Source organism: Vicia villosa, linkage group LG2 (genome assembly GCF_029867415.1).
Source record: "Vicia villosa cultivar HV-30 ecotype Madison, WI linkage group LG2, Vvil1.0, whole genome shotgun sequence".
Taxonomy (NCBI): Eukaryota; Viridiplantae; Streptophyta; class Magnoliopsida; order Fabales; family Fabaceae; genus Vicia; species Vicia villosa.
Window position 1 is genome coordinate 176634997 of NC_081181.1, and position 23145 is coordinate 176658141.

Consider the following 23145-nt stretch of genomic DNA (forward strand, 5'->3'; position numbering starts at 1 on the left):
AGATGGCCCATTTTGTGGAATGACATCCACTTCGAAACCGGGGCGTGACCGCTTAGTGATGGAACAAGGGAATCATGAATTTTATCAAAGTTTTCTTGATTTTCATAAAGTCGGTCGTATATGTCCCTATGCGAAGTCAACTCCGAAATAAGTTTCAGTCGAATAAGTGTGTGATTTTCTTCTCCTCTTCCAAGCAAACCGGAAACGGCTCGATACCCATAATTACCGTCCGTTTCAACATCAACTATGTTATCAATAAATTTGTGCATAAAAATCGACATTTCGTCAATGTAGATCATCGGAGGTTTCTTGATTAGAGGTGTGCGCGGCGGCTTCGATGGGCTCCTTTGTTAGCATTACACTTGGACTTTGGTGTTGGTGAATCAGGGATCAATGCATCAACCGGTTCAAAGTAAGAAGGATCCCACTTAGTTGATGTGTCCTCTTGTGTACTTTTCGGCTTTTTAGGCGCACTTTGGTTTTAACCGGTTGAGATGGCAGTTTCAAATCGGTGGTCTCCGGAAATGCAATTTTTCACAATTGTTCTTTTATGTGAAATTTCATGGTGTCATCCGCTTTTGAAAACTTATCCATTATCTCTTCCAACTCGTCGGAGATGGTAATTTTGGATTCACCCTCTTTTGCCAGCTCAAAATCATAAAAGCGGAGCTTTTTCCAATGATCAATTACTTCATCCATGCGTATCGGGGAATTTAACTTCAACTTTTTAGAAAGTATACAAGCACATGGAAGCCCGTAGGTTTTTCTAATTGTGCACCCGCATTTTGAACTATCCGGGCCCGTTGTCTCCGCTCGCTTCGCCTCGCGAAAAATAAAATTCAAGCCCGAACAGGATATGTTGTAAATCAATTGCGAGTATAGATTTTTCCTCTTAAACTGGTGTTCCATAACCGTCTTGCTCCGACCAAATGGTGTTTGTATTTTATTATGTTGATTTTGGAGCATTTGGTTCATGGTGTCCCATCCCCTACACAAATCTCCCTTGCTATCACCCAACCATTTCTTCAATGTTGCATGTGAGGATTCAACTCGGTTAGTTGTAGTGCAACCAAGATGTCTCACTCGATCCGTCCAAGCACAAAATACTTTTTCTTTTACTTTGTCAAGGATGGTACTTTCAACGTAATGACAAAAAGTGTTAAATCCGACACACAATGTCCGGAATTGTACCACTTTCTCGGTATACAATTCTTCGGAACATGCATCTAAAATCTCCCTCCATGCGACCATAATCTTCTCCACCACAACACCGACTTTGAAGATGTTACCGTTGTCATCCTTTCTTTCGTGCCGACCGCAAGTTTGAGCTTACTTCACACATTGCACGTTATGTGATACCGACAAAGTAACACGGTCGATGTCGGAAAGACGGTATCGACCGCATTTATCAAAGCATTATCTCGGTCGGTAATAATGACACTTGGCATATTCTTTTGATCAACCAACAAAGACTTACATATTCCTAAAGCTCATGTAAAGTTATCTTCTTTCTCACATTCTAAAAAAGAAAATTCAACCGAATATGTCTTGTCTGTGGAGGTCACACCGACAATTTCTAGAAGCGGAAGCATATACTTGTTGGTCTTGTACGTCGAATCCATTACAAGAACGGTTGGAAATGTATTGAAAAACTTGATACTTTCGGGATGAGTCCAAAATATGTCACGCACCGTAACTTTGTCCTCACACGTTCGGAAGCTTGAAACCTATTGGTTATCGCCCAAAAGTTTCAAAAGATGTTGCATTTCCGACCTCGGGCCCATTTTCATGACTTTAATATTGTGTCGTTCATTGTATACTTGCTTGATATTTGAAACACTATCCGGTTTTTTTCGCTTAAAATCGGAAAGTATGTTTCTCGGCGCCACTTTGATTGTCGATAATTCGAAAATAACTACCTTCTCTTTGCGGGACAACCGACAAGCAATTGGAAGTCCGTGTAACTTGCTTTCCAAGGCATGATTATGAACTCCACAAATGACGCTAAAACGCCACAAATCTTCAATCCTACGAGTCACGCACAACTTAAACGGACACACACACTTTCTCGATCCCGTGTCATCGTGCTTTAACACCCGGGTAGTTGGTACATACTTCCCACCCCTCTCGCAATTTAACACGAAAAAAGCTTTTCGTCTACTACTTCTATTGTCAGACCTTAATATAACAATGCCAAATCCAAGTCTACTAGCTTCACTTCAAACCCAATCAAGCAATTTTTCACGACAAGCGAATCTCATATCATTTGTAAATTGTTGTCGAATATCCCCCGCAACGGTAATGGTTTTAACATCGTTTACCGGCTCTTTATCAACATTGACCTCTTCCAGAACTTCTAACTCATCAGCGACAATGTTGTCCGGATGCACCATACCTAACATATGCAAAAATACATAAAAGCTGTTAAAACTTTTTTTTAATTCTGCCAGACCTTATTTCGGAAGTACATTTTCGAAATTTGTTAGGCAGTTTATTTCGAAAATGTACTTCCGAACTGACAGAGTTTTCTTTATCCTAAATCAGCAACAATGTAGAGGAATAAAAGAATAAATGATTGATGGTTACCTAAAATTGTAGCTTTATATGCTCCCTTTAGTATGATCAACCACTTGAAAGTTGATTTGTAGACGAAAATTTGATTGAGAATGATGGAGGTTTTGGGGAGGGTTTATGTTTTGGTTTGGATGAAAATTATGAAATAGTGAAGGAGGGAAAATGTATATGAAAAGCTTTTTTCAGAGATGCATCTCCGAAAAAATACCTGGCAATTAAGAATCAACGTTAAATTTGAAATTTAAGTGTTTCAGAGATGCATCTCCGAAAACACGACAAAAAGGATGTTTTCGGAGATGCATCTCCGAATTCTGAAAAAATCTAGAAAAAAAATTAATTCGAAGATGCATCTTCAAAACAGGGGTATTTTAAGATTTTCGGCAGAGATTCTCCTTACAGGGGGTCTACAAAGAAATTGTCTTCAAAATAATATGGTAGGGACTTAGGCGTGAAAGGAATGGATTATGTGGGGAGCATGTGTTCTCACTGGCCCAATCATGGATCATGGAATCCATACCAAATAAGTCTTAATAATGGATCATTGGAGAAACGTGGCAAGCCACAAGTCTTGAGATTTAGTTTCACACCATATTAAATGGAATGTCTGGCTCCACTCATCCCCAATATCTTGTCAACGTTTGGGAAAGCATGGTCGGGACGTTTGACACGTGAATAGGTATTTATAGCAACCATTTACCAAATAATTGAATTTATAAATACCCCATCTGTACAACTGAGTTTTTCATTCACACTTTAAGAATCTGAACTAGAAAAAGACCTCTTGCGCTTCTCCTTGCATGCATGGTATTCTCTATTTTACTTACCATAGGTACAAGAGGTAAGAAGATCGGTCCCCACTTTCATCAACTTATTTCCCACAAACCAATATGAGAAGTCACCCACTTTAGATTCTAAAAATTACACCTTTTTCCAATGGGAAGAGATGGGGGAAATGGTAGAAGATCTCATCCCAAAATGAGGTAAATATATCTTCCTCGTATTCAAAAAAAAATATATCACGCTACAACATAGAAGGGTGAAGGCCTGTCGGTTAAGGAGAAATTCACAAAGAGAGATGGCAAGTTCGACAAGTAGAAGGTAAAAGTTAACAGAAGTCTTATAATGGTGATGCATCTATTATTAGCTGTTATCACTGTAAGAAAGAGGGTCATACAAGAAAGGTATGTCCTAAACTTCTGAAAGATCGTGGAGGTAAGGATAACGGCAACATAACCATTTTCAAGATGATTTCCACTCATCTACTGTCCTTATGGTTTCAAGCAGCGACTCAAATAAATAGTGGATTATGGATTTAGATTGTACTTCGTACATGACTCCAAACAAATACTTGTTCGAGGAACTATGTGATCAAGATGGTGGATCTGTATTGTTGAGAAACAACAAAGCTTGCAAGATTGCAGGTGTTTGATCTATGAGTTTCAAGCTCTGTGACGAGTCAATAAGATTGTTGAATAAGGTTAGGTATGTGCCTCATTTGATGAGAAATTTGATTTCTCTTGGTGAATTCGACAAGAAATGATATGTTTGCAAAGGAGAGAAAAGTGTATTAAGAGTAATGAAGGGGTCGAAGGAAGTCTTGAGAGGCGTGAAGAAACAAGGCTTGTATACCTTTGAGGCTGAAGTTGTAAGTGGCTCTGCAGATGTTGCATCCACTAAACCTTTGTCGAAGACAGAAATTTGGAACATGTCGGTGAAAGAGGTCTGGTCAAATTAGAGAAACAAAATCTGCTTGGTGGAGACAAAGTCGAAAAGATGAAGTTTTGTGAACCTTGTGTACTTGGAAAATTTTGCAGAGTGATGTTCAACAAAGGTAAACAAAGACCTCATGGATCCCTTAATTACATCCATGTCGATCTTTGGGGGCCTACAAGGTGTCCATCACATTTAGGAGCAACGTATTTTTTATCCAAAGTTGATGAATATTCCATAAAGTTATGGGTATTTATCCAGAAGACTATGGATGAAACTTTTGAGAATTTCAGAAGTTGGAAGACTCTAGTCGAAAATCAGACTGACGGAAAGGTCAAGAGGTTGAGAACCGACAATGGCCTTCAAGTTTGCAATGAGGCGTTCAGAATTTTTTGTGCAACCTCTTGTATTGCAAGACACATAATTACTATAATTACTTCCCAACAAAATGGTTTGGCTGAAAGTTTTAATTGAACCATTTCGGAAAGCGATTATTATGAGAAGTCAAAATAATACTAAATGGCTGAAAGACATGAATGATGAGATTAAATCTCTTCATGATAATAACATTTCAGAGTTGATCGAGAAACCTAAAAGGGCCAAGTTAGTGTGTTGTACGTGGATTTTCAAGGTTAAAGAAGGAATCGAATAAGTGATGTCGAAAAGATACAAGGAAAAATTGGTCGCAAGGGGGTTCACGCAAAAAGAAGGTGTCGACTTCAATGATGTGTTCTCACCTATTGTAAAGCATATATCCATCGGAATGTTGTTAGCTATGGTGGCGAAGTTTGACCTAGAACTTGAACAGATGGATGTCAATACTGCTATCTTGTATGGTGATCTAGATGAAACAATCTTGATGAGGCAACCTGAAGGGTATGCAGAAAGGGGAAAGGAATATTATGTGTGCAAGTTGAATAGATCTTTATATGGTATGACACAATATCCTCGACAGTGGAATAGGAGATTCGACAAGTTCATGGAACACATAGGTTTCATTAGAAATCAATTTGACAACTATGTTTACTTCAAATTTCTATCTGGAAATTCATTTGTTATTTTGTTTCTTTATGTGGATGATATTCTCATAGCAAGCATCAATGTTGAGGATGTAATGAAGGGGAAGACTAAACTCAATAAGGAGTCCGACATGAAGGATCTGGAAGATGCATCTAGGATTCTTTGGATTGACATCTGGAGAGATAGAAAGAAGTCGAGATTATGCTTATCTCAAGAGACATACTTGAAGAAGATTCTCGAAAAATTTGGTATGTTAAATTCAAATCCTATTGTGACACCAACAAATCCTCAGTTCAAGCTAAGTAAAAATCATTGTCCTAGTACTAAGGTCGAAAGGCCTTGTATGAATAGCATCACATATGCTAACGTAGTAGGTTCTTTGATGTATGTTATAGTTTGTACTAGACCCGACATAGCATATGCAATAAGTCTTGTAAGTAAGTACATGGTGAATCCTGGAAATTCTCACTAGAAAGCATTGAAGTGGATTCTAAGGTACAAAAATGGGTCTCTGAACAGAGTCCTAATTTATGGTGGAGTTTGTGGAGAAGATAGTAGAGTAGTAATCGTGAGGTATGTTGACTCTAATTATCCAAAAAATCAATTTCTGGATATATGTTCATTATGTTTGGCACAACAATCAGTTGGAAAGCGACGCTTCATAAGGTTGTAGCCTTATCAACCACTGAAGAGGAATATATCATCCTCACTGAAGTTGTTAAAGAAGCATTGTAGCTTGAAGGTTTTGCTAAGGAGTTGAAAATTCAAGGTCAAGTTATCACTTTAAAATGTGATAGTCAAAGTGCTACACACTTGCCAAAGAATTCTTTCTATCATGAGCGAACCAAGCACGTCAATGTGAGGCTGCATTTCATCAGAGGGGTAATCGAGTGTGGAGAAGTCCAAGTGTTTAAGGTTTTGATAGATCACAATGATGCTGATATGATCACCAAGACATTGCCAAGTTGCAAGTTTTTCCACTGTTTGCAGTTTATAAAGGTGCATGAAGAAAGCTAGTTTGTTCTTTGATGTTATATAGTTTGTTCTAAGGTGGATGTTTGTGCGATATTGAATTGAACTCTAGTATGATCGAAGGGTAGCTTCTTGATTCGACAATTCGATAGGTTCATAGTATATCGTCGAAGTTTGTTACCAGTTGTAGTCGAAGTATGCTAGGATTGTTAGCATGTTGAATTGGGCCTATTTGTTATGCCCAATCGTTTAAGTTATCTTGTTCTCTATGTTAGCTTGTGTAATTGGCCTGTGTAAAAAAAATTATTCGTTTAGTGTGTTAGTTTTCTTATAAATAGCATGCTAGTCTCTCATCATTGCACATTGCAAATTCTAATTAAGGTGAGAGAAGTTATTTGATATTCTGTAACACTTGTAATCTTGTTTCAAAGAGAACGGAAAAGTAGAAGTTTATAACCAATTCATTGTATTCTTCTTGCTTCCCTCTGTAGCAACCTGCCCTAAAAATTAAGATTTAGAGTCGCCACCTATTCTGAAGGGCGAATAGGAAACCCTACGCAGTTTAGAGATCGGGGTAAGATACTATATTCAGGTCGAGGGAAGGTGTTAGGCACCCTCAACCCTTTCCTATTGGCTTTGAATCTAAGATGAAGGTTTATGGCAGAACATAAAGAAATGTGGCAAACAGAATTATAATGACATGATTAGAATTTTGGAGAGGGGGACTCGCCTTGTTGCCAAGTGCCTACGTATCTCCTTATGGAGAATCAGAGTCAACGTAGTTCGGGCACAGGATTGTACGCCTTAGAATTGATTATGAAATGGTTTGAAGGATTTTTGAATGGCCTATCGTAGTTTTGAAATTGATTTGAAAGGCATTTTGAGTTGCCTAGGATAAAAATCCGTAGTATCGTGCTTTAGTGTGTTTTAGATGTCTTGGGCGTACAACCCTGATTTGGCACAATTAACCGCAATGATCAATAGGTTCGATCACCATAGTCAAAAGATTAGGGGTTTTGCACCATTACCAATTCAAATCGATTGATTCGATTATCACTAATAATGAATTAATGTGTTTTTATTATTTTCATGAATTTTATTTTTGTATTGTTACCCCTCATAACCGATTAATACGATTACAAATAATAACAAATTAAATTTAGAACAAGGGAGGATTAATCATCACAATCAATAAGATAATTGCAACCATTTAATCAAATAGAAATTAATTGCATTTTAATTAAATAATCATTTTAATTAAAATTATTATTGACCATCACGATTAGTTGATTTAATCGGAACGAACAATAAATTATCATTTTAAATACTAGCATCATATATTAATTTATTTATAAAAATAAATCATTATTATATGAATGAGTATTTAAAAAGAATTTAACTAAAACAAATAAATTAATTAAAATCATTTTAGTTAATAGGATTTTGATTCAGTATGAGTGGCTTGAGGGTGCATATTATAGGGGATCAGATCATGGGCATTAGATCTGAGTTGGTAGTGGCTGAAGGGTCAGATTTTTTAGGGTGTATGGTGGAGTCACAAGATCCTGGTCATTGATCAAGATCTAAGGGTCTGCATGTATTTTGGATGAAGGAGCATGGTAAGGGGCCACGGATGACCACCGCAAGACTGTCCAATCACGTGGCCCGAAAGTGGCCACGCGTCGGTCAGTGAGTGGAGGAGAAGAGATAATGCTATCTCTCATCTTACTTTCTCCAAACGCCTTTCTCTCTTCCCCATCATTCTCTCTCGGTTTCTTCCCCTCTCTTCCCTCCATCTCTTCCTCATTCTCTCACTCTCTTCAAACTGAACCCAGAAAAAAACCTCCCCACTCACCATGAACACTACCCCTTTCCACCGTAAAACCCAGTAAGACGGCGGCCTCAGATGAAGATCTTCAAGATCTTCATCTTCTATCTTCATCCCGCCTTGAACCGAATCCTTTAACCAAACTTATGAAACCCTAACCCCATTATTCAAGAACCCTAACCCAACGTGACCGAACAAGAATCGTACGTGCAAATGGAATCAGAAATTTAAGCTAAGTGCAACCGGATTACCTCTTCGCTTTCAATCTCCGTCAAAATTTCTGATGCTTCTTTCTGATCTCCTCCCTCCTTTTTCTGTGCTTTGCAGGTTCCGATCAGAGATTCAAGCTTCGAGGAATTCGAGTTCGCGGCGGCGCCTAAGTGTTTTTTTCCAGAAAACCTCCTCCCCTTCATCTAATTTCCTTTTTTTAATTTATAGTTAGGTTTAGATTTTATTTTAGGGAATGTTAGATTCAATTAGGGATTCGCTATTTGATCCGTTTGTAATTGATTTGTTTCAGATTTGATATCTTGTACTTCTTGATTCGATTCAATAGAAATATTTTTTTATTCCTTTAAGATTTGATTCTTGTTGATTATGTTTACGATTCGATTTCGTTTTGCTTGTGATTCATGGGCCTGGGCATGTGATGGAGATCTAGGGTTTGTGAGGATGGTGGCTGCGGCGGCCGCAGGAGGATGGAAGCTAGGGTTTGGGGCGTAGAGGAAGATGAACAGGCCCTGGGTCGGTTACGACCCGGTCCGTTGACCCGCGTGGCCCAATGCCCCCATATCTGTTTGGCCCAAAGCGCAACATACAAAACTCCACAGCCCCAATTTCCTTTCCTTAATTAATTAATTAATTAAAATAATTCTGATCCCACCAGTTAGTGATAACACTCAAAACACAGCTAACCGCTAATAATGATTAAATTAACTAAATTAATACTAATATATTAATACTACTCTTAGTTAAGATAATAATATCAATAAATTTTATGGTTAGTATATTGAAAATGAAAGGAAATGATAAGAGACAAACGAGTCTAAACTCAAATCGGGCCCAAATATTTTTCTAAACTCACCCCTTTATATACAAGGCTAATAATATTAGAAATAATAAAATGAGCAAATAAGAATGATTAGACTGATATGAATGGGTCCCGAGCATTTGTTAATTGTATATCTTTATTTAATGAAGGATGGTTTTATAAGGGATCAGGTTTAACAATAGATATGTTAAACCCCACAGCCCTCAATTTTAACATCCTCCACAAATTAAAAGACATGAATTGTATTCGGGTAAATTTTGGGGTATGACAGCTGCCCCTATTTAATTACCTTGGATTGAATGGCGTGAGAATATGCAGGTCTCACGCTTTTCGAATCGAAGGGTTATTAAATAATGGAAGACCCCTAAATTTACCTTGTGTTCGAGTGTTAGAGAAGAGGCTCGTCTCGCTAAAGCCTGGGACTTACATAGCGATGACTCGCAGTTAGTTGTGTAAAAGATTGTTTTTGTGAATGCATATGTATCATGTGTATGCATATGATCCTGTTGTTTGTACAATGTACATGTGTGAATGCTTATGCATAAAAATGTTGCGTGTATGCAAATGAGTATGTATGATAACTCCAACACCTTATCTCCTTATCACCCATTGAATTTATTTAACCCTTCTGAGATATTTGCAAATCCTAGTTCGGATTGTATTTGAGGAGAGGTGAAGTAATGTCTTACATAAGACTACCTGAAGAGGTTTCCTGAACAGGGTGGATCATTGACAGATGTGGCGGAGATTAGGCTTTAAACAACGCCAGGGAAGAACTGTCTTAGAGAAGACTAACTGAGAAACACCTTGAAAGAGCAAGATATATCTTAGAAAAGATTGGATAAATAGTTGCAGAATATTACCTAAAGAAGTTGGGACATGTCTTAAACAAGACTACCTAGAAAGGCTCCTAAACAATATGAAGTATCTTGAACAAGATTACCTAGAGAGGCTTCCAAAAAGATATGAAATGTCTTAAACAAGATTACCTAGAGAGGTTTCTAAAAAGATATGAGATATCTTAAACAAGATTACCTAGAGAGGCTTCTAAAAAGATATGAAACGTCTTAAACAAGATTACCTAGAGAGGTTTCTAAAAAGATATGATATATCTTGAACAAGATTACCTAGAGAGGCTTCTAAAAAGATATGAAATTTCTTAAACAAGATTACCTAGAGAGGCTTCTAAAAAGATATGAAACGTCTTAAACAAGATTGCCTAGAGAGGCTTCTAAAAAGATATGAAATTTCTTAAACAAGATTACCTAGAGAGGCTTCTAAAAAGATATGAAACGTCTTAAACAAGACTACCTAGAAAGGATATGTGATTTCTTAAACAAGATTACCTGGAAAGGCTTCTAAAAGGATATGAAACATCTTAAACAAGATTGACCTGGAAAGGCTCTTAGACGGGAGATGATATGTCTTAAACAAGACTAACCTAGAGAGGTTTCTATAAAGGATATGAAGCGTTTTAGACAAAACTATCTAGAAGGATTCCTATAGAGGGTGCGATATTTTTAAACAAAACTACCTAGACAGGCTCCTATAAAGGACGCGATATGTTTTAAACAAAACTACCTAGAAAGGTTCCTACAAAGGACACGATACGTTTTAGACAAAACTGTAGAAAGATTCCTATAAAGGGGACGATACGTTTTAAACAAAACTACCTAGAAAGGTTCCTATAAAGGACATAAGACGTTTTAAACAAAACTACCTAGAAAGGTTCCTATAAAGGACATAAGACGTTTTAAACAAAACTACCTAGAAAGGTTCCTATAAAGGCTATGAAAGATTTTAAACAAAACTACCTAGAAAGGTTAGGATATGTCTTAAACAAGACTGCTTGGAAAGATTAGGATATTTGTCTTGGACAAGACTACCTGGAGAGGTAAGAAATTCTTTGGTTGCTTCTGGGTTGTCTTTGAAGAAAGACTTGGAATGTATGTGTTGAGATTGTATCGTTGATACGATCGTATTTGCGCAGTAACTTGATGATAACATCTTTTTGAAGTGAAGTGACCTGGAAAGGTAGCGTTAGTTTTATGCAATGTCATGATGCATGTGTCATGTAATGAGATTCTCAATGAGAATTATGCATGTATGCCTATCCCACACTGCGGGATGTGAATGGTACAGGCGTGAGAAGATCAAATATGCAACAATGCTCTTTGTATGATGCCAATGTGACTTCCCGAATATTGGAAATTTTGAGAGACGTGCCCCTTAATCTGAAGGAGGGACCTTTCGAGGGAACTCGAATTTCACCATGTCTTGCCTGATATGCATTGCCCCAGTGTTTGAATTCTTGAAAGATATGCCCCCCAGTCAATAGGATTCTGGATTGTATGCCCCTGTTCTAGGAAAACCCTCTGAACGTGGTTTCCCCATCTAAGGGTTTTTATCAGGAATGATCGTCTTTGATTAGACCAATTTTGAGGTCTCCTTGATGCTAAGTGTTGATTTGAATGTGAAGCAGATGCTTTTCAGAATGAGTCATGCGTTTCGGTCGCGCCTGACGGACTGTGATTTGCTGAGTACCCAGAATGAGATGATGTCTTTTATAAGATTACCTGAAGAGGTCCTTGGAAAGAATGGGGAATTGTCTTAAACAAGATTGTGCTTTAAATAAAGCTCAAAGGGACATGTTCGCGCAGATGGTCAAAAAAAAATATTCCTATAGAGGGTAAAACTGTTTTAAGGAATGTGGGGTTTTAAACAAAACTTTAGGAAAAACATCTTGAAGAAGATTACCCTAGAAAGGATGGTGAACTGTCTTAGAGAAGACTCTGTACTTTAAACAAAGTTTGACAAGGTTCTTGGAAGCGCAAGAGAAGTTTGAATATGTCTTAAAAGACTAACTGAAAAAGTTCAGAGATGTCTTACAGAAGACTATCTAGAAAAGGTTCTTAGAGAGGAATATGTCTTAGAGAAGACTGTCTGAAAGGGTTTGAAAATAGAAAGGATAAGAAGATGGGTCTTAAAAGACTATATGGAAAAGGCTCCTAGAAAGGGTAAAAAGTATTTGAACATGTCTTAAAGAAGACTATATGGACAGTTTGAGAAGTATCCTATAAAGTGATCGCGACTTTACGTGTCTATAAATCTGATAACTGCAAGTGCACAGTCGTGTCGTGTAGTTTTAAAAGATATCGAATCCACAGGGACTATGAATCGATCTACCGTTATCTAAGGTTACTATGTAAAGCTAGGAGTACTAAAATTTCGATTGTTCCTAAGGGAAAGTGATTGTGAGAGAATAAAGAATAATAATAAAAGACAGGTATCAGTATGTATTTCGTTTAACTAAAGGTAATCCGAAGGTCCATTGGCTTTTGCATAATTAAATTAAAAATCTTTACTAATTGCAATTGGTTAAAAATCCTCGTCTCAAACTTTCGCTCTGTTGAGTCAGACTACTATCCTAATCCTAATGTACGCTTTCGCCATCCCATTAGATTTTAGAAGAGCTTTTTGGAAACAATGTAATTAATAAAATGCCTATTTTACGAGGTCGTTATCTATTTAAATCTCCTAATCTCAAACTTTCGCTCTGTTGACTCGGAACATGCTAATATCCCTAACGTACGCTTTCGCCATCCCGCTCGAGTGTAAAAACAATTTTTGAAAATAAATAAGTTCCAATTAGTTTTAATACGCTTTCGCCATCCTTAAAACTAATGTCCTATGTCTACTATCCAGTTAAAGATCTCAAACTTTCGCTCTATTGATTTTAACCTTTGACCGTCCTAATCCCTCAAACTTTCGCTCTATTGGTTTTAAGACTTACTAATCAAACTAGACATATAAACCAAAAATAAGTGATAATTAATAAAACATAATTTAAGCCAATTTATTTCGGACCCCTACGGTTAACTTACTTTACATACCGACACCTTTAGTATTTTAGCCAGACATATTAATACGATTAAACATGCATAAATCGGTTCGGTTCATAATAATAAGCATATTAAATGGCATATAATATATCATGCAAATAAATAATATAAATAAGGCGGTAAATAAAAAACCTGAATTAAAATAAATCTGGATTGAATTGAATCTTGAAGTACTCGAACTTCCACCACAGGTTGGCTGGATCGTTCTTCGGAATTTAAATGGCAGAAAATAAAAACAAGGAAAATAAAGCGATAAACCTAACGTAAGGCTAGATCTATGAAAAGTTCACAACAATTTCCAGTGTAGAAATCGTTGTGAGAAAATAGACGGTTAAATGAAAGCAGAATAAGGAAAAGCAGTTCGCGGTACAATTTCGGCAGCACTTCGTTGGCAGGAAATCGGACCCTTTGGAAGTGGGATAGCAGGTCCTATTTATAGGAGGAGGTTTTCAGTTGGAATCCGAGAATTGAGGAACTTTCTGCAGACTGGGCGTGGAGACGTGGGTCTCCGTTTCTTCAGGAAGACTTGAGACGTGCGTCTCAAGTGGAGAAAATCTTGGGCAGTTGGAGACGGGCGTCTCCTCTTGGTGACGTGGCTGAAGAGAACGTGGAGACGTGCGTCTCCACTTGCTTGCAGGTCTGGGCCACGCGCCTTTTGATTCATGGTGGGCTGAATATCTCTTTTGGGCCTTTTTGGGTCCTAATTGCACCCTTCTTTCACTTCAGCACTCCCTTTTCATCTTTTAGGCATAAATATTGGTCATTTAAGCTCAATTTTCTTTCCTTTTCGCAAATAGTCGAAATTGAAGTGTAAAACCTGAAATAAAGCAAATACACGCGTAATATCATAATAAATTAACATAATAAACGGAAAATGCTATAAATATCTATGGATTTTAGGCTAAATATACGATATAAAATCGTGTTATCAAATTCCCCCAGACTTGAACCTTTGCTTGTCCTCAAGCAAAATAAGAAGATAAAGATAAATGAAACACACTTCCACCACGTCGTTCAGTCATACTTAGCTACATAGTGTTCTTATTCGGAAATAACGAATCTTAGCGATAAACCTATAGTAACAACACTAAACAACTCCCAGTATGCATACCAATCCGAATCATGCCATTATAGCTCGACCTATTTGACTTGTCATCATGTTTCACCCTTTTCATTCGCGCGCAATCACATTAAGCCCATTATCTTGACACGCACATAGCAGAGTAGTCGGTTAGTGACTATGATCCTTCTCATGGAGTTCTGGCACAATATGTGGTATACTCCTTAGCATTCACTTGTAGATTGTGGGGAATCGGACAATAGTCCTTCCTACCAAGTTCATTACCAGATGACTTCTGAACCAATCGACAGTGAGTTTTTAGATTCTTTGTATATGAGATTTGCGACCGTTAGGTTAAATGATCTTGTGAGGATCACCTTACTTAGTAGGCACATTTCTTCTTATAGCTGAACACATAATTATTATGAGGATCATACACTTATATTCATCGACTCTCTGCGTAGTTTGTATCTAAGACGGTGCCGACTGCTAGAATAAACTACTAAGGGTTATTTCAAAACTTAAAGTCGATGGTTTTGGTATAACGGGTATTCAAATCGGTTATGTATACTCGGGGGTTTTAGAGTGTTGCGATAATAAGGATATTGACTAATTCAGTTTCGGTTCGTTGAGTGATTGAGTAGCTTCGTATTTCTTGAACGTGTGGGGTTTGCGTTTATGGTTTAGGAGCAAAAAATTTTTGTTATGGCTCAAGAAAATGGAAGAAATTGAAATAACTACGGAATTATACATATAAGACTTAAATTCCATAAATATTCTTTTATTGAATTAGAAAAACATTACAAGGAAGGGAAATAAACTGAAGGGAAATAAAACTAAAGGAAATATAAATAATACGACTCCCCCAGACTTAGATGATGCAATGTCCTCAGTGCATAAGAACTACTCCTCATTGTTGCGGTTTCGAGAACTGCTCGCGCCTCTTGTACGAACACGGCGATGTCTATCAGGAGAGTAATTAACACGAATGTCAAGATCATGCAAATATGTGGCAATTTCAGCGTATTGACTTTCGTTCCTAATAGCATAGTCACGGTGCTCCTGTTGCATCTCTCGGATGAGCCTAATTGTTTCAGTTTGGTTTGTCTGCATAGCTTGAACGAGTTGATCTTGGCGTTGAATAGCAGCATACATGGCTTCAAGAGTGATAGGCGGAGGGTTGTTTGGAGGAGGTTGGTTGACATCAGCTTGTCCTTGGTTGAGCTCTTCTTCATTTGCATCCATAGGTTCATTAGGATGATCAGGTTGGTTATCTTGAGGATTGTCTTCAATAAGCCTCCAACGCTGAACATAACGGATGTTGATTCTTTCAGGACATGGAAGGATGACATAAGGAATCAGAACTTTGTTGACGACCAAGGTGTATCGGCCATCATGGCGTGGCGAAACCAAGTGGGAGTCACGGCAATAGGTGAGGTCAAGTGATTGAGCAGGCATCATGAGATGAGAGAGTGAAAGGAGCTCGTCACCAAGACCTAAAGCACAGGCCAAGGAAGTAATAATTCCGCCAAACAAAAAGGGATTTGTAGCGGGGGCGTTGACACAGCCTTGGATGTGTTGGAGCATAAACGGTGCGGCATTAAAACGGATGTTGTTTAGCGCACAGTAAAGGAAGAATAGTTCATGTTGATTTACCTTGTGGTTGTTGGATCGCGCAAAAATAGTATGCCCCAAAACACGTTGAAAATAACGTATAGCGGGGTTTTGAATGTGAGAAGCATGTAGGGCCCTCCAACCAGTTTGAACTTCGCCAGTGAGGTGAAACCATAGGTCGAAGGCATGTTGTTCCCATGAACGACCATTGAGTTCTTGAAAGATATTGCGGAGAGCATTCGGTGATGTATTGAAATTCAAGTACGTAGCCACAACTTCTTGATCCAGTGTATATTCACGGTTGAACATCCTAAATTGGATGCTACCGGTTGAGAGTGGTTGATCAGAAGGAGTGTCGTAACTGAAAGAACTCAAGAATTCTAAGACGAGCGGCTCATAAGTGGGTACGAGTTCGGTACAGAGATGGTGTAGGCTAGATTTAGTGAGTAAACGGGTAACACCATCAATGAGGCCTAGAGTTTCTAGACATTCGGTGTTCACAAATTTTGTGGGAACAACCGAACGTTCGTAGAAAGCGAGGTATTTGGTTCTTTGAGCATCATTGTCGTCTTCGCGGAATATAATATTGTTAAGGTTAGGGGGTGGTCTCTCAGGACGCACACTACGGATGATTGAACGTGGAGGCATGATGAGTTTGAAGATGAAAAATAAAGATGGTATTAGAATGGTAGAAAAGAAATGGTATGAAGGTTGTGAAGAATAAGAGTGGTGGTGGTGTGGTTTTATAGTGAGGTTTGAAAATGGTGTGGTAAATGGAGAATTAAATATGGATTAATGGTGGTGTTTGAATTTTGAATAGAATAGAGAAATGGGAAATGAATGGAGTTTAAGAGGTGAATGATGGAGGATGAATGAGGTTAATGGAGTTTAAATGGAATAAATAGGGGAAGAATGAGGAGAATGAATTTTGAAATTCAAATTCAAAATTCAAGAGGGAGAGAGGAATGGTCTGCGTGGTCAAATGCAGACTGCTAGCCTTGGGAGACGTGCGTCTCAGGCAGTCAGTCTGCTGGGGCAGAGCATGGAGACGTGCGTCTCCTGTCCTTGCATGCTGAGGTCTGGTCCCACAGAGGTGGAGACGGGCGTCTCCTGTGACATGCAAGTGGGTCACGCATGCAGGTGACCAGACAGTGCTGACTGATACCATTAATAGCAAAAAGGTGTCCATCAGTTCAGAACAGTGTCGAATTTCAATACCATTAACAGCAAAAAGTGATAGCCAGGCAAATATATATAGCAGTTAATAGCAGTGTAATATAACACAACAGCAGTAGTGAATAAAATATTGCATTTTAAAATTAAATCAGTACTGAGTGTTAACAATAGCAGAATGGAAAAGTGCAGAAAAAATGAAAATCTAAACTAGAAATAGAAATTACTAAAACTAGAAATAAAAATCTAATAATCTAATACGGTAACATCTAGCCACGTCTATTGTTGTTCTGATTAGACTGAATGTGTTTGAAAACTTCGTCGAACTGAGCATTGACGGTGTCGATGAAATCGAAGAAATGCATTTGCAAAGTGTGAAGCTCGTTGCGCACATGTTGTACATCTTGTTGTAGCGCATTGATTGCTTGTTCGTGCGTATTCAGACTAGGCATTCTTTGATTCACCGATGCGGTGGATGTAGCGGGTTGTTGTTGCTCGACCTCGACATCAGTCATATCAACAGTGTGATCTTCAACGGAATCTTCAGAACGAGTTTCAGGTTCATACTCAGATACAGGCTCGTCAATAGGAAGAGGTTCATAATCAGGAATGGGTTCATCAACAGGAAGAGGTTCATAATAACCAGGAGGTGTTTCAGGTTCCGATTCAGATGCAGGCATTTCCTCATCAAAATGTTCATAAGCTTGAGGAGTCTCAGGTGATGGCTCTCTCTCAGGAATCTGACCATAGTAAAGCCAGTTGGTAGGGTTGTGCACACTTGTCTTAGGATTCGGTAAGGTGAACTGATACCAAACTTTGTTATCAATGAGCAATTCAAAACGATCAGGTCCAAGATTACCGATGATACCTCGATTAAAGCAGAAATTGATGTCCATAGAGGTATGGGTACCAAAAGGTGTCAATCTAAGCAAAGGCACTCTCATTCCTATGGCATTAGCGATCATAGTGACAAATCCGCCAATCCTAATGGGTGAAACTTCGTCTTGCGTGATGCGCTCGAAGTTTGTTAGCATGAATGCGATGGCATTGACCGGACGATTCTGAGATGTACAAAACATGATGAACAACTCTTCTCTAGTTACTTCAGTGACATTATCTGGTTTGCCAAAAATATAGTGAGCAAGGATTTTGTGAAAGTAGCGGAAAGCAGGATTGTGGATATTCTCAGATTGAAATTCATTCTCTTCAGGGTTGTCGTTTCCAGTAATCTTGCCCCAGTATTTTTCCAACTCCCAGTATGGAAGATTTTCTTCAGCTACTTGGGCGTATGCATCAGGTCCATGAGGTAGTTCTAACATTTCAGCAAAATCTCGGATGCAGAAATTAAACTCCATACCAAAGAGTCTAAAGAGAATAACTCCTTTTTTCAGCCCTTGTCCACAGTTTGGAAGATAGGTCAGGGAGCTCAGGAATTCCAGAGTGAGCTTCCGATAAGTGCTAAACTTGCGGAACAAGTGAGAACCAGTCCAACCGATTTGGTTAAGCAGGTGTAGGATGCTTTCTTCGATACCAAGCTTCGCCATAGTTGGTTGGTGAGGATAGCAAGTCAATTCCATGTGTCTTTCAGCCAGCTTGTTAAATCTTGCTTCTTGTCCTCTACCACGGAACACAACTTCCATATTGTCAACTTCTTGCATCGTAGTTAGTAATTAAATGAAAAACCTAGAAGTTGAAAATATTAGGATAAGTTAGAATTAGGCTAGTGTTAATTTAAAATAAATAGAAAAAAAAAATTAAAATTAAGCTTAGGTAACAAGTTATAATAATAGATATAATTATAACGGAAATATTTTCTCAAATCAAGATAGTAGTTATAATTATAATAATTATTATAAGATGTATGAAAAATCAAAAATGATTAAAATTAAAATTAAAAATAGAATAAAGTTTTAAAAATGAAAAATAAAAATAAAATAAAAAATATAGAAAAATTAAAGTTCTAATAAAATAAAATAGAAGAATAAATAAATGTGGGTTGTCTCCCACCAAGCGCTTTGTTTAATGTCGTAAGCTCGACGATTTAAAAATAGAAAACTAATTTTTCGAAAAAACGGGCAGTTCGTCAAGTTTAAAAACTTCGATGTTTTCATCGTATTCGAGATGATGGTAATACTTAAGACGTTGCCCATTTACGACAAAAGGTTTGACGGTTTCGCCTTTGATTTCTATCGCTCCACTCGGAAATATGTTAGTTACTTCGAAAGGGCCAGACCATCTAGATCGTAACTTACCAGGAAATAATTTTAGCCTAGAATTAAATAAGAGCACTTTATCGCCTATGCTAAAATTTTTCCTAGATATACGCTTGTCGTGCCATTTTTTCGTTCGCTCTTTATAGATTTTGGCGTTTTCGTAAGCGTCTTGTCTAAGTTCTTCTAATTCGTTTATGTCTAGAAGTCGTTTCTCACCAGCGGCAGTGTAGTTTAGGTTTAAGTTCTTAATGGCCCAATAGGCTTTATGTTCTAGCTCTACTGGTAGGTGGCATGATTTTCCATAAACGAGTTTGAATGGGGTAGTTCCTATTGGAGTTTTGAAAGCTGTTCTATAAGCCCATAAAGCTTCATTTAGCTTGGTTGACCAATCTTTCCTCGATATAGCAACAGTTTTCTCTAATATTTGTTTTATTTCACGGTTAGATACTTCTACTTGACCGCTTGTTTGTGGATGATATGGTGTGGCTATTCGATGATTTACTCCATATTTTCGAAGGAGTTTCTCAAGTATTCTTGAAATGAAATGGGAACCACCATCGCTAATTACCAATCTTGGCACACCGAACCTAGGAAAGATGACGTTTTTGAAAAGTTTAATAACTACTCGTGTATCGTTTGTAGGAGAGGCGATAGCTTCTATCCATTTTGAAACATAGTCGACGGCTACGAGTATATATTGATTTCCAAACGATGACGGAAACGGTCCCATGAAGTCTATTCCCCAGACGTCAAATATTTCTACTTCTAGAATGCCTTTTTGAGGCATTTCATCGCGTCTTGAAATGTTTCCAGTTCGTTGGCATCTATCACAGCTTAGTACAGCAAAATAGACGTCTTTCCACAGGTTGGGCCAGAAAAGTCCAGATTGAAGGATTTTGGCGCAGGTTCTAGATGTGCTATGGTGTCCTCCACACGGTGCAGAATGACAGTGTGTTATTATGCTTCTTATCTCTTCCTCGGGTACACAACGTCTAAAGATTCCATCGGGGCCTCTTTTGAAAAGGAGTGGGTCGTCCCAATAGTAATGTTTTAGGTCATGGAAGAATTTCTTTTTCTGTTGGTAGCTTAGATCAGGAGGAAGCACACCAGCAGCTAGGTAATTTACGAAATCTGCATACCAAGGTGCGTCAGATCGGGCTAAAGCTATTTCAGCTAATTTCTCGGTTTCAGAGTTTGGATGGTATGGTTCGAATTCATTTGCTTCTAATTGGGCGATGAGTCTTTCATAAGGGAAATCATCGTCAATTGGTACTTGTTCGGGTTTCAGATTTTCCAATCGAGAGAGGTGATCTGCTACGACATTTTCAGTGCCTTTCTTATCTTTAATTTCCAGGTCGAATTCTTGTAGTAACAAGATCCATCTCAAAAGTCTTGGTTTAGCGTCCTTTTTGGTTATGAGGTACCTAATGGCGGCGTGGTCAGTGTATATGATTATTTTGGCTCCTACCAGGTAAGAACGGAATTTGTCTAATGCGAATACGACAGCTAATAGTTCTTTTTCTGTCGTGGCATAATTCATCTGAGCTTCGTCTAGGGTTCTACTCGCATAATATATGACATGTAGTTTCTTATCCTTTCTTTGTCCTAGAACGGCTCCTACAGCATAATCACTTGCGTCACACATTATTTCGAAAGGCTCATTCCAGTCGGGAGGTTGCATAATTGGCGCAGAGATCAATGCTTGTTTAAGCGTTTGAAATGCTTCAGTGCATTTATCGGTGAAAACAAATTCGGCGTCTTTCATGAGTAGTTCAGTTAAGGGTTTGGTTATTTTAGAGAAATCCTTAATGAAGCGTCGGTAAAAACCAGCATGTCCCAGAAAACTTCTTATTTCTCTAACGGTTTTGGGAGGTTGAAGGTTTTCGATAATTTCGATTTTTGCTTTATCAACTTCGATTCCTCTATCGGATACGATGTGTCCAAGTACAATTCCTTGTCGAACCATGAAATGGCATTTTTCCCAATTAAGGACTAGGTTTACGCTTACGCATCGTTTAAGCACCATTTCAAGGTTTTCTAAACATGTTTCAAAACTTCCTCCACAGACAGAGAAGTCGTCCATAAAGACCTCCATTATTCCATCTAGGAAGTCGGCAAATATTGCCATCATGCATCTTTGGAAGGTCGCGGGTGCATTGCAGAGTCCAAAAGGCATTCGTCTATAGGCGAATGTACCATAAGGACAGGTGAATGTGGTCTTCTCTTGGTCGTCAGGGTGGATAGGAATTTGGAAAAATCCGGAGTATCCATCCAGATAACAAAAATGTGAGTGTTTAGCTAGGCGTTCGAGCATTTGATCTATGAAAGGTAAAGGGAAATGGTCTTTTCGGGTAGCTTTATTTAGCTTCCTATAGTCAATGCACATCCTCCATCCAGTTTGGGTACGTTGTGCTACAGATTCTCCTTTTGCGTTAGTGATTACAGTGACTCCTCCTTTCTTTGGTACGACGTGAACAGGGCTAACCCATTTACTATCAGATATAGGATATATTATTCCAGCTTCTAGCAGTTTTTGGATTTCCTTTTTAACCACATCGCTCATAATAGGATTTATTCGCCTTTGATGTTCCCTAGAGGTTTTACTATCGTCTTCGAGCATAATGCGGTGCATACACAGAGAAGGGCTTATACCTTTCAGATCTGATATGTTGTATCCTAAAGCGGTAGGGTATTTTCTTAGGACATTAAGTAATTTTTCAGTCTCGGTTCGTCCCAAGTTGGCGTTCACTATAACAGGTCGGTTTAGTTCTTCGTCTAGAAATTCGTATCTAAGATCGGTAGGAAGTGTCTTCAGCTCTATAGCAGGTTTCTTTGGTCCAGGTATAGGATCAGGGGTTAAAGCTAAGCATTCACTCAGGTGGTTATCTTGATATTCCTCACGCCAGTTGTCATCTTCAAAAATTGGCGGCATAGGAATTCTTAGGGTTTCGGTTTCCTTATTTGGTTCGGATTTTATTTCCTTGACACACTCGTCGATTATGTCAGCAGAACAGCATGTGTCAATTATAGAAGGTGCTTTTAGGAATTGGGAAAGGATAAATTCTATTTTCTCTTCTCCTACTTCGAAAGTAAGCTTTCCTCGCTTTACATCTATAATTGCACCAGCGGTCGCTAAAAATGGTCTTCCTAAAATGATCGGGATGTTAGAATCTTCTTGGATATCCATAATGATGAAGTCAGTCGGGATGTAGAATTGACCTACACGAACAGGGATATTCTCTAACATTCCTACAGGATATTTGACTGAACGGTCTGCTAGTTGAAGAGACATTCTTGTTGCTTTAAGCTCACCTAGATTGAGTTTCTTACAGGTCGAAAGAGGCATCAAACTAACACTAGCTCCTAAATCGCACAAGGCTTTCTCTATGATGGTTTTTCCAATTACGCAGGGTATAGAGAAACTACCAGGGTCTTTCAGTTTTGGAGGCATGTTGTTTTGGATGATAGCGCTACATTCAGCGGTAAGCGTTATAGTTTCGTTATCCTCGAGTTTCTTTTTGTTTGATAAGATTTCTTTTAAGAACTTAGCGTACGAAGGCATCTCAGTTATGGCTTCTGTGAATGGTATGGTTATGTTTAATTGCTTCAGAAGTTCTACAAATCTTTTAAATTGCGCTTCGGTTTTTGATTTGGCTAATCTTTGAGGGTAAGGAATTGGTGGCTTGTAAGGTGGTGGTGGAACATAAGGTTTCTCTTTTTCGGGTTCCACTTCGTTATTGTTCTCATCAGTCTTAGCAGTTTGTTCGTCGGTTGTTTTCTTTTGGGTTTCCTTTGGCTCTTGTTGTGACATGGGTACGTTTTGGGTTCTAGGATCTATGGGTCCATCGTAATTAGTTCCACTTCGTAGTGTTATCGCGTTCGTATGTCCTTTAGGATTAGGTTGTGGTTGAGCAGGAAACGTGCCAGCAGGGGCAGCAGTAGGTGCTTGTTGTTGAGCTACTTGTGAGATTTGAGTTTCTAACATTTTGTTATGCGTAGCTAAAGCATCTACTTTGTTCGATAGTTGT

The 23145-nt window shown here is 38.4% G+C and overlaps 1 protein-coding gene across 1 annotated transcript; it reads right to left on the reverse strand.

The window, feature by feature from the left end:
• Positions 1-1727: 1727 nt before the first annotated feature.
• On the reverse strand, positions 1728-21860 carry LOC131650722 (uncharacterized). The gene is made up of 3 exons (XM_058920421.1): positions 20705-21860; positions 19055-20368; positions 1728-2212 (listed from the first exon to the last, which is right to left on the reverse strand). Exons 1-3 carry the CDS (start codon positions 21747-21749, stop codon positions 1728-1730), a joined length of 2844 nt encoding a protein of 947 aa, XP_058776404.1. The 5' UTR covers positions 21750-21860.
• Positions 21861-23145: the final 1285 nt, after the last annotated feature.

Bases quoted from the DNA above. Each gene is read 5' to 3' on its own strand.
- LOC131650722 (XM_058920421.1), bottom strand. From the start codon at position 21,749: ATGCACCGCATTATGCTCGAAGACGATAGTAAAACCTCTAGGGAACAT. The intron at 20,369-20,704 runs AACTACATGTCA...ACGATGATTTCC, and splicing joins AGGACAAAGAAAGGATAAGA to CTTATGAAAGACTCATCGCC. The intron at 2,213-19,054 runs ATGGGCAACGTC...TTTGAAGTGAAG, and splicing joins CGTCAAACCTTTTGTCGTAA to CTAGTAGACTTGGATTTGGC.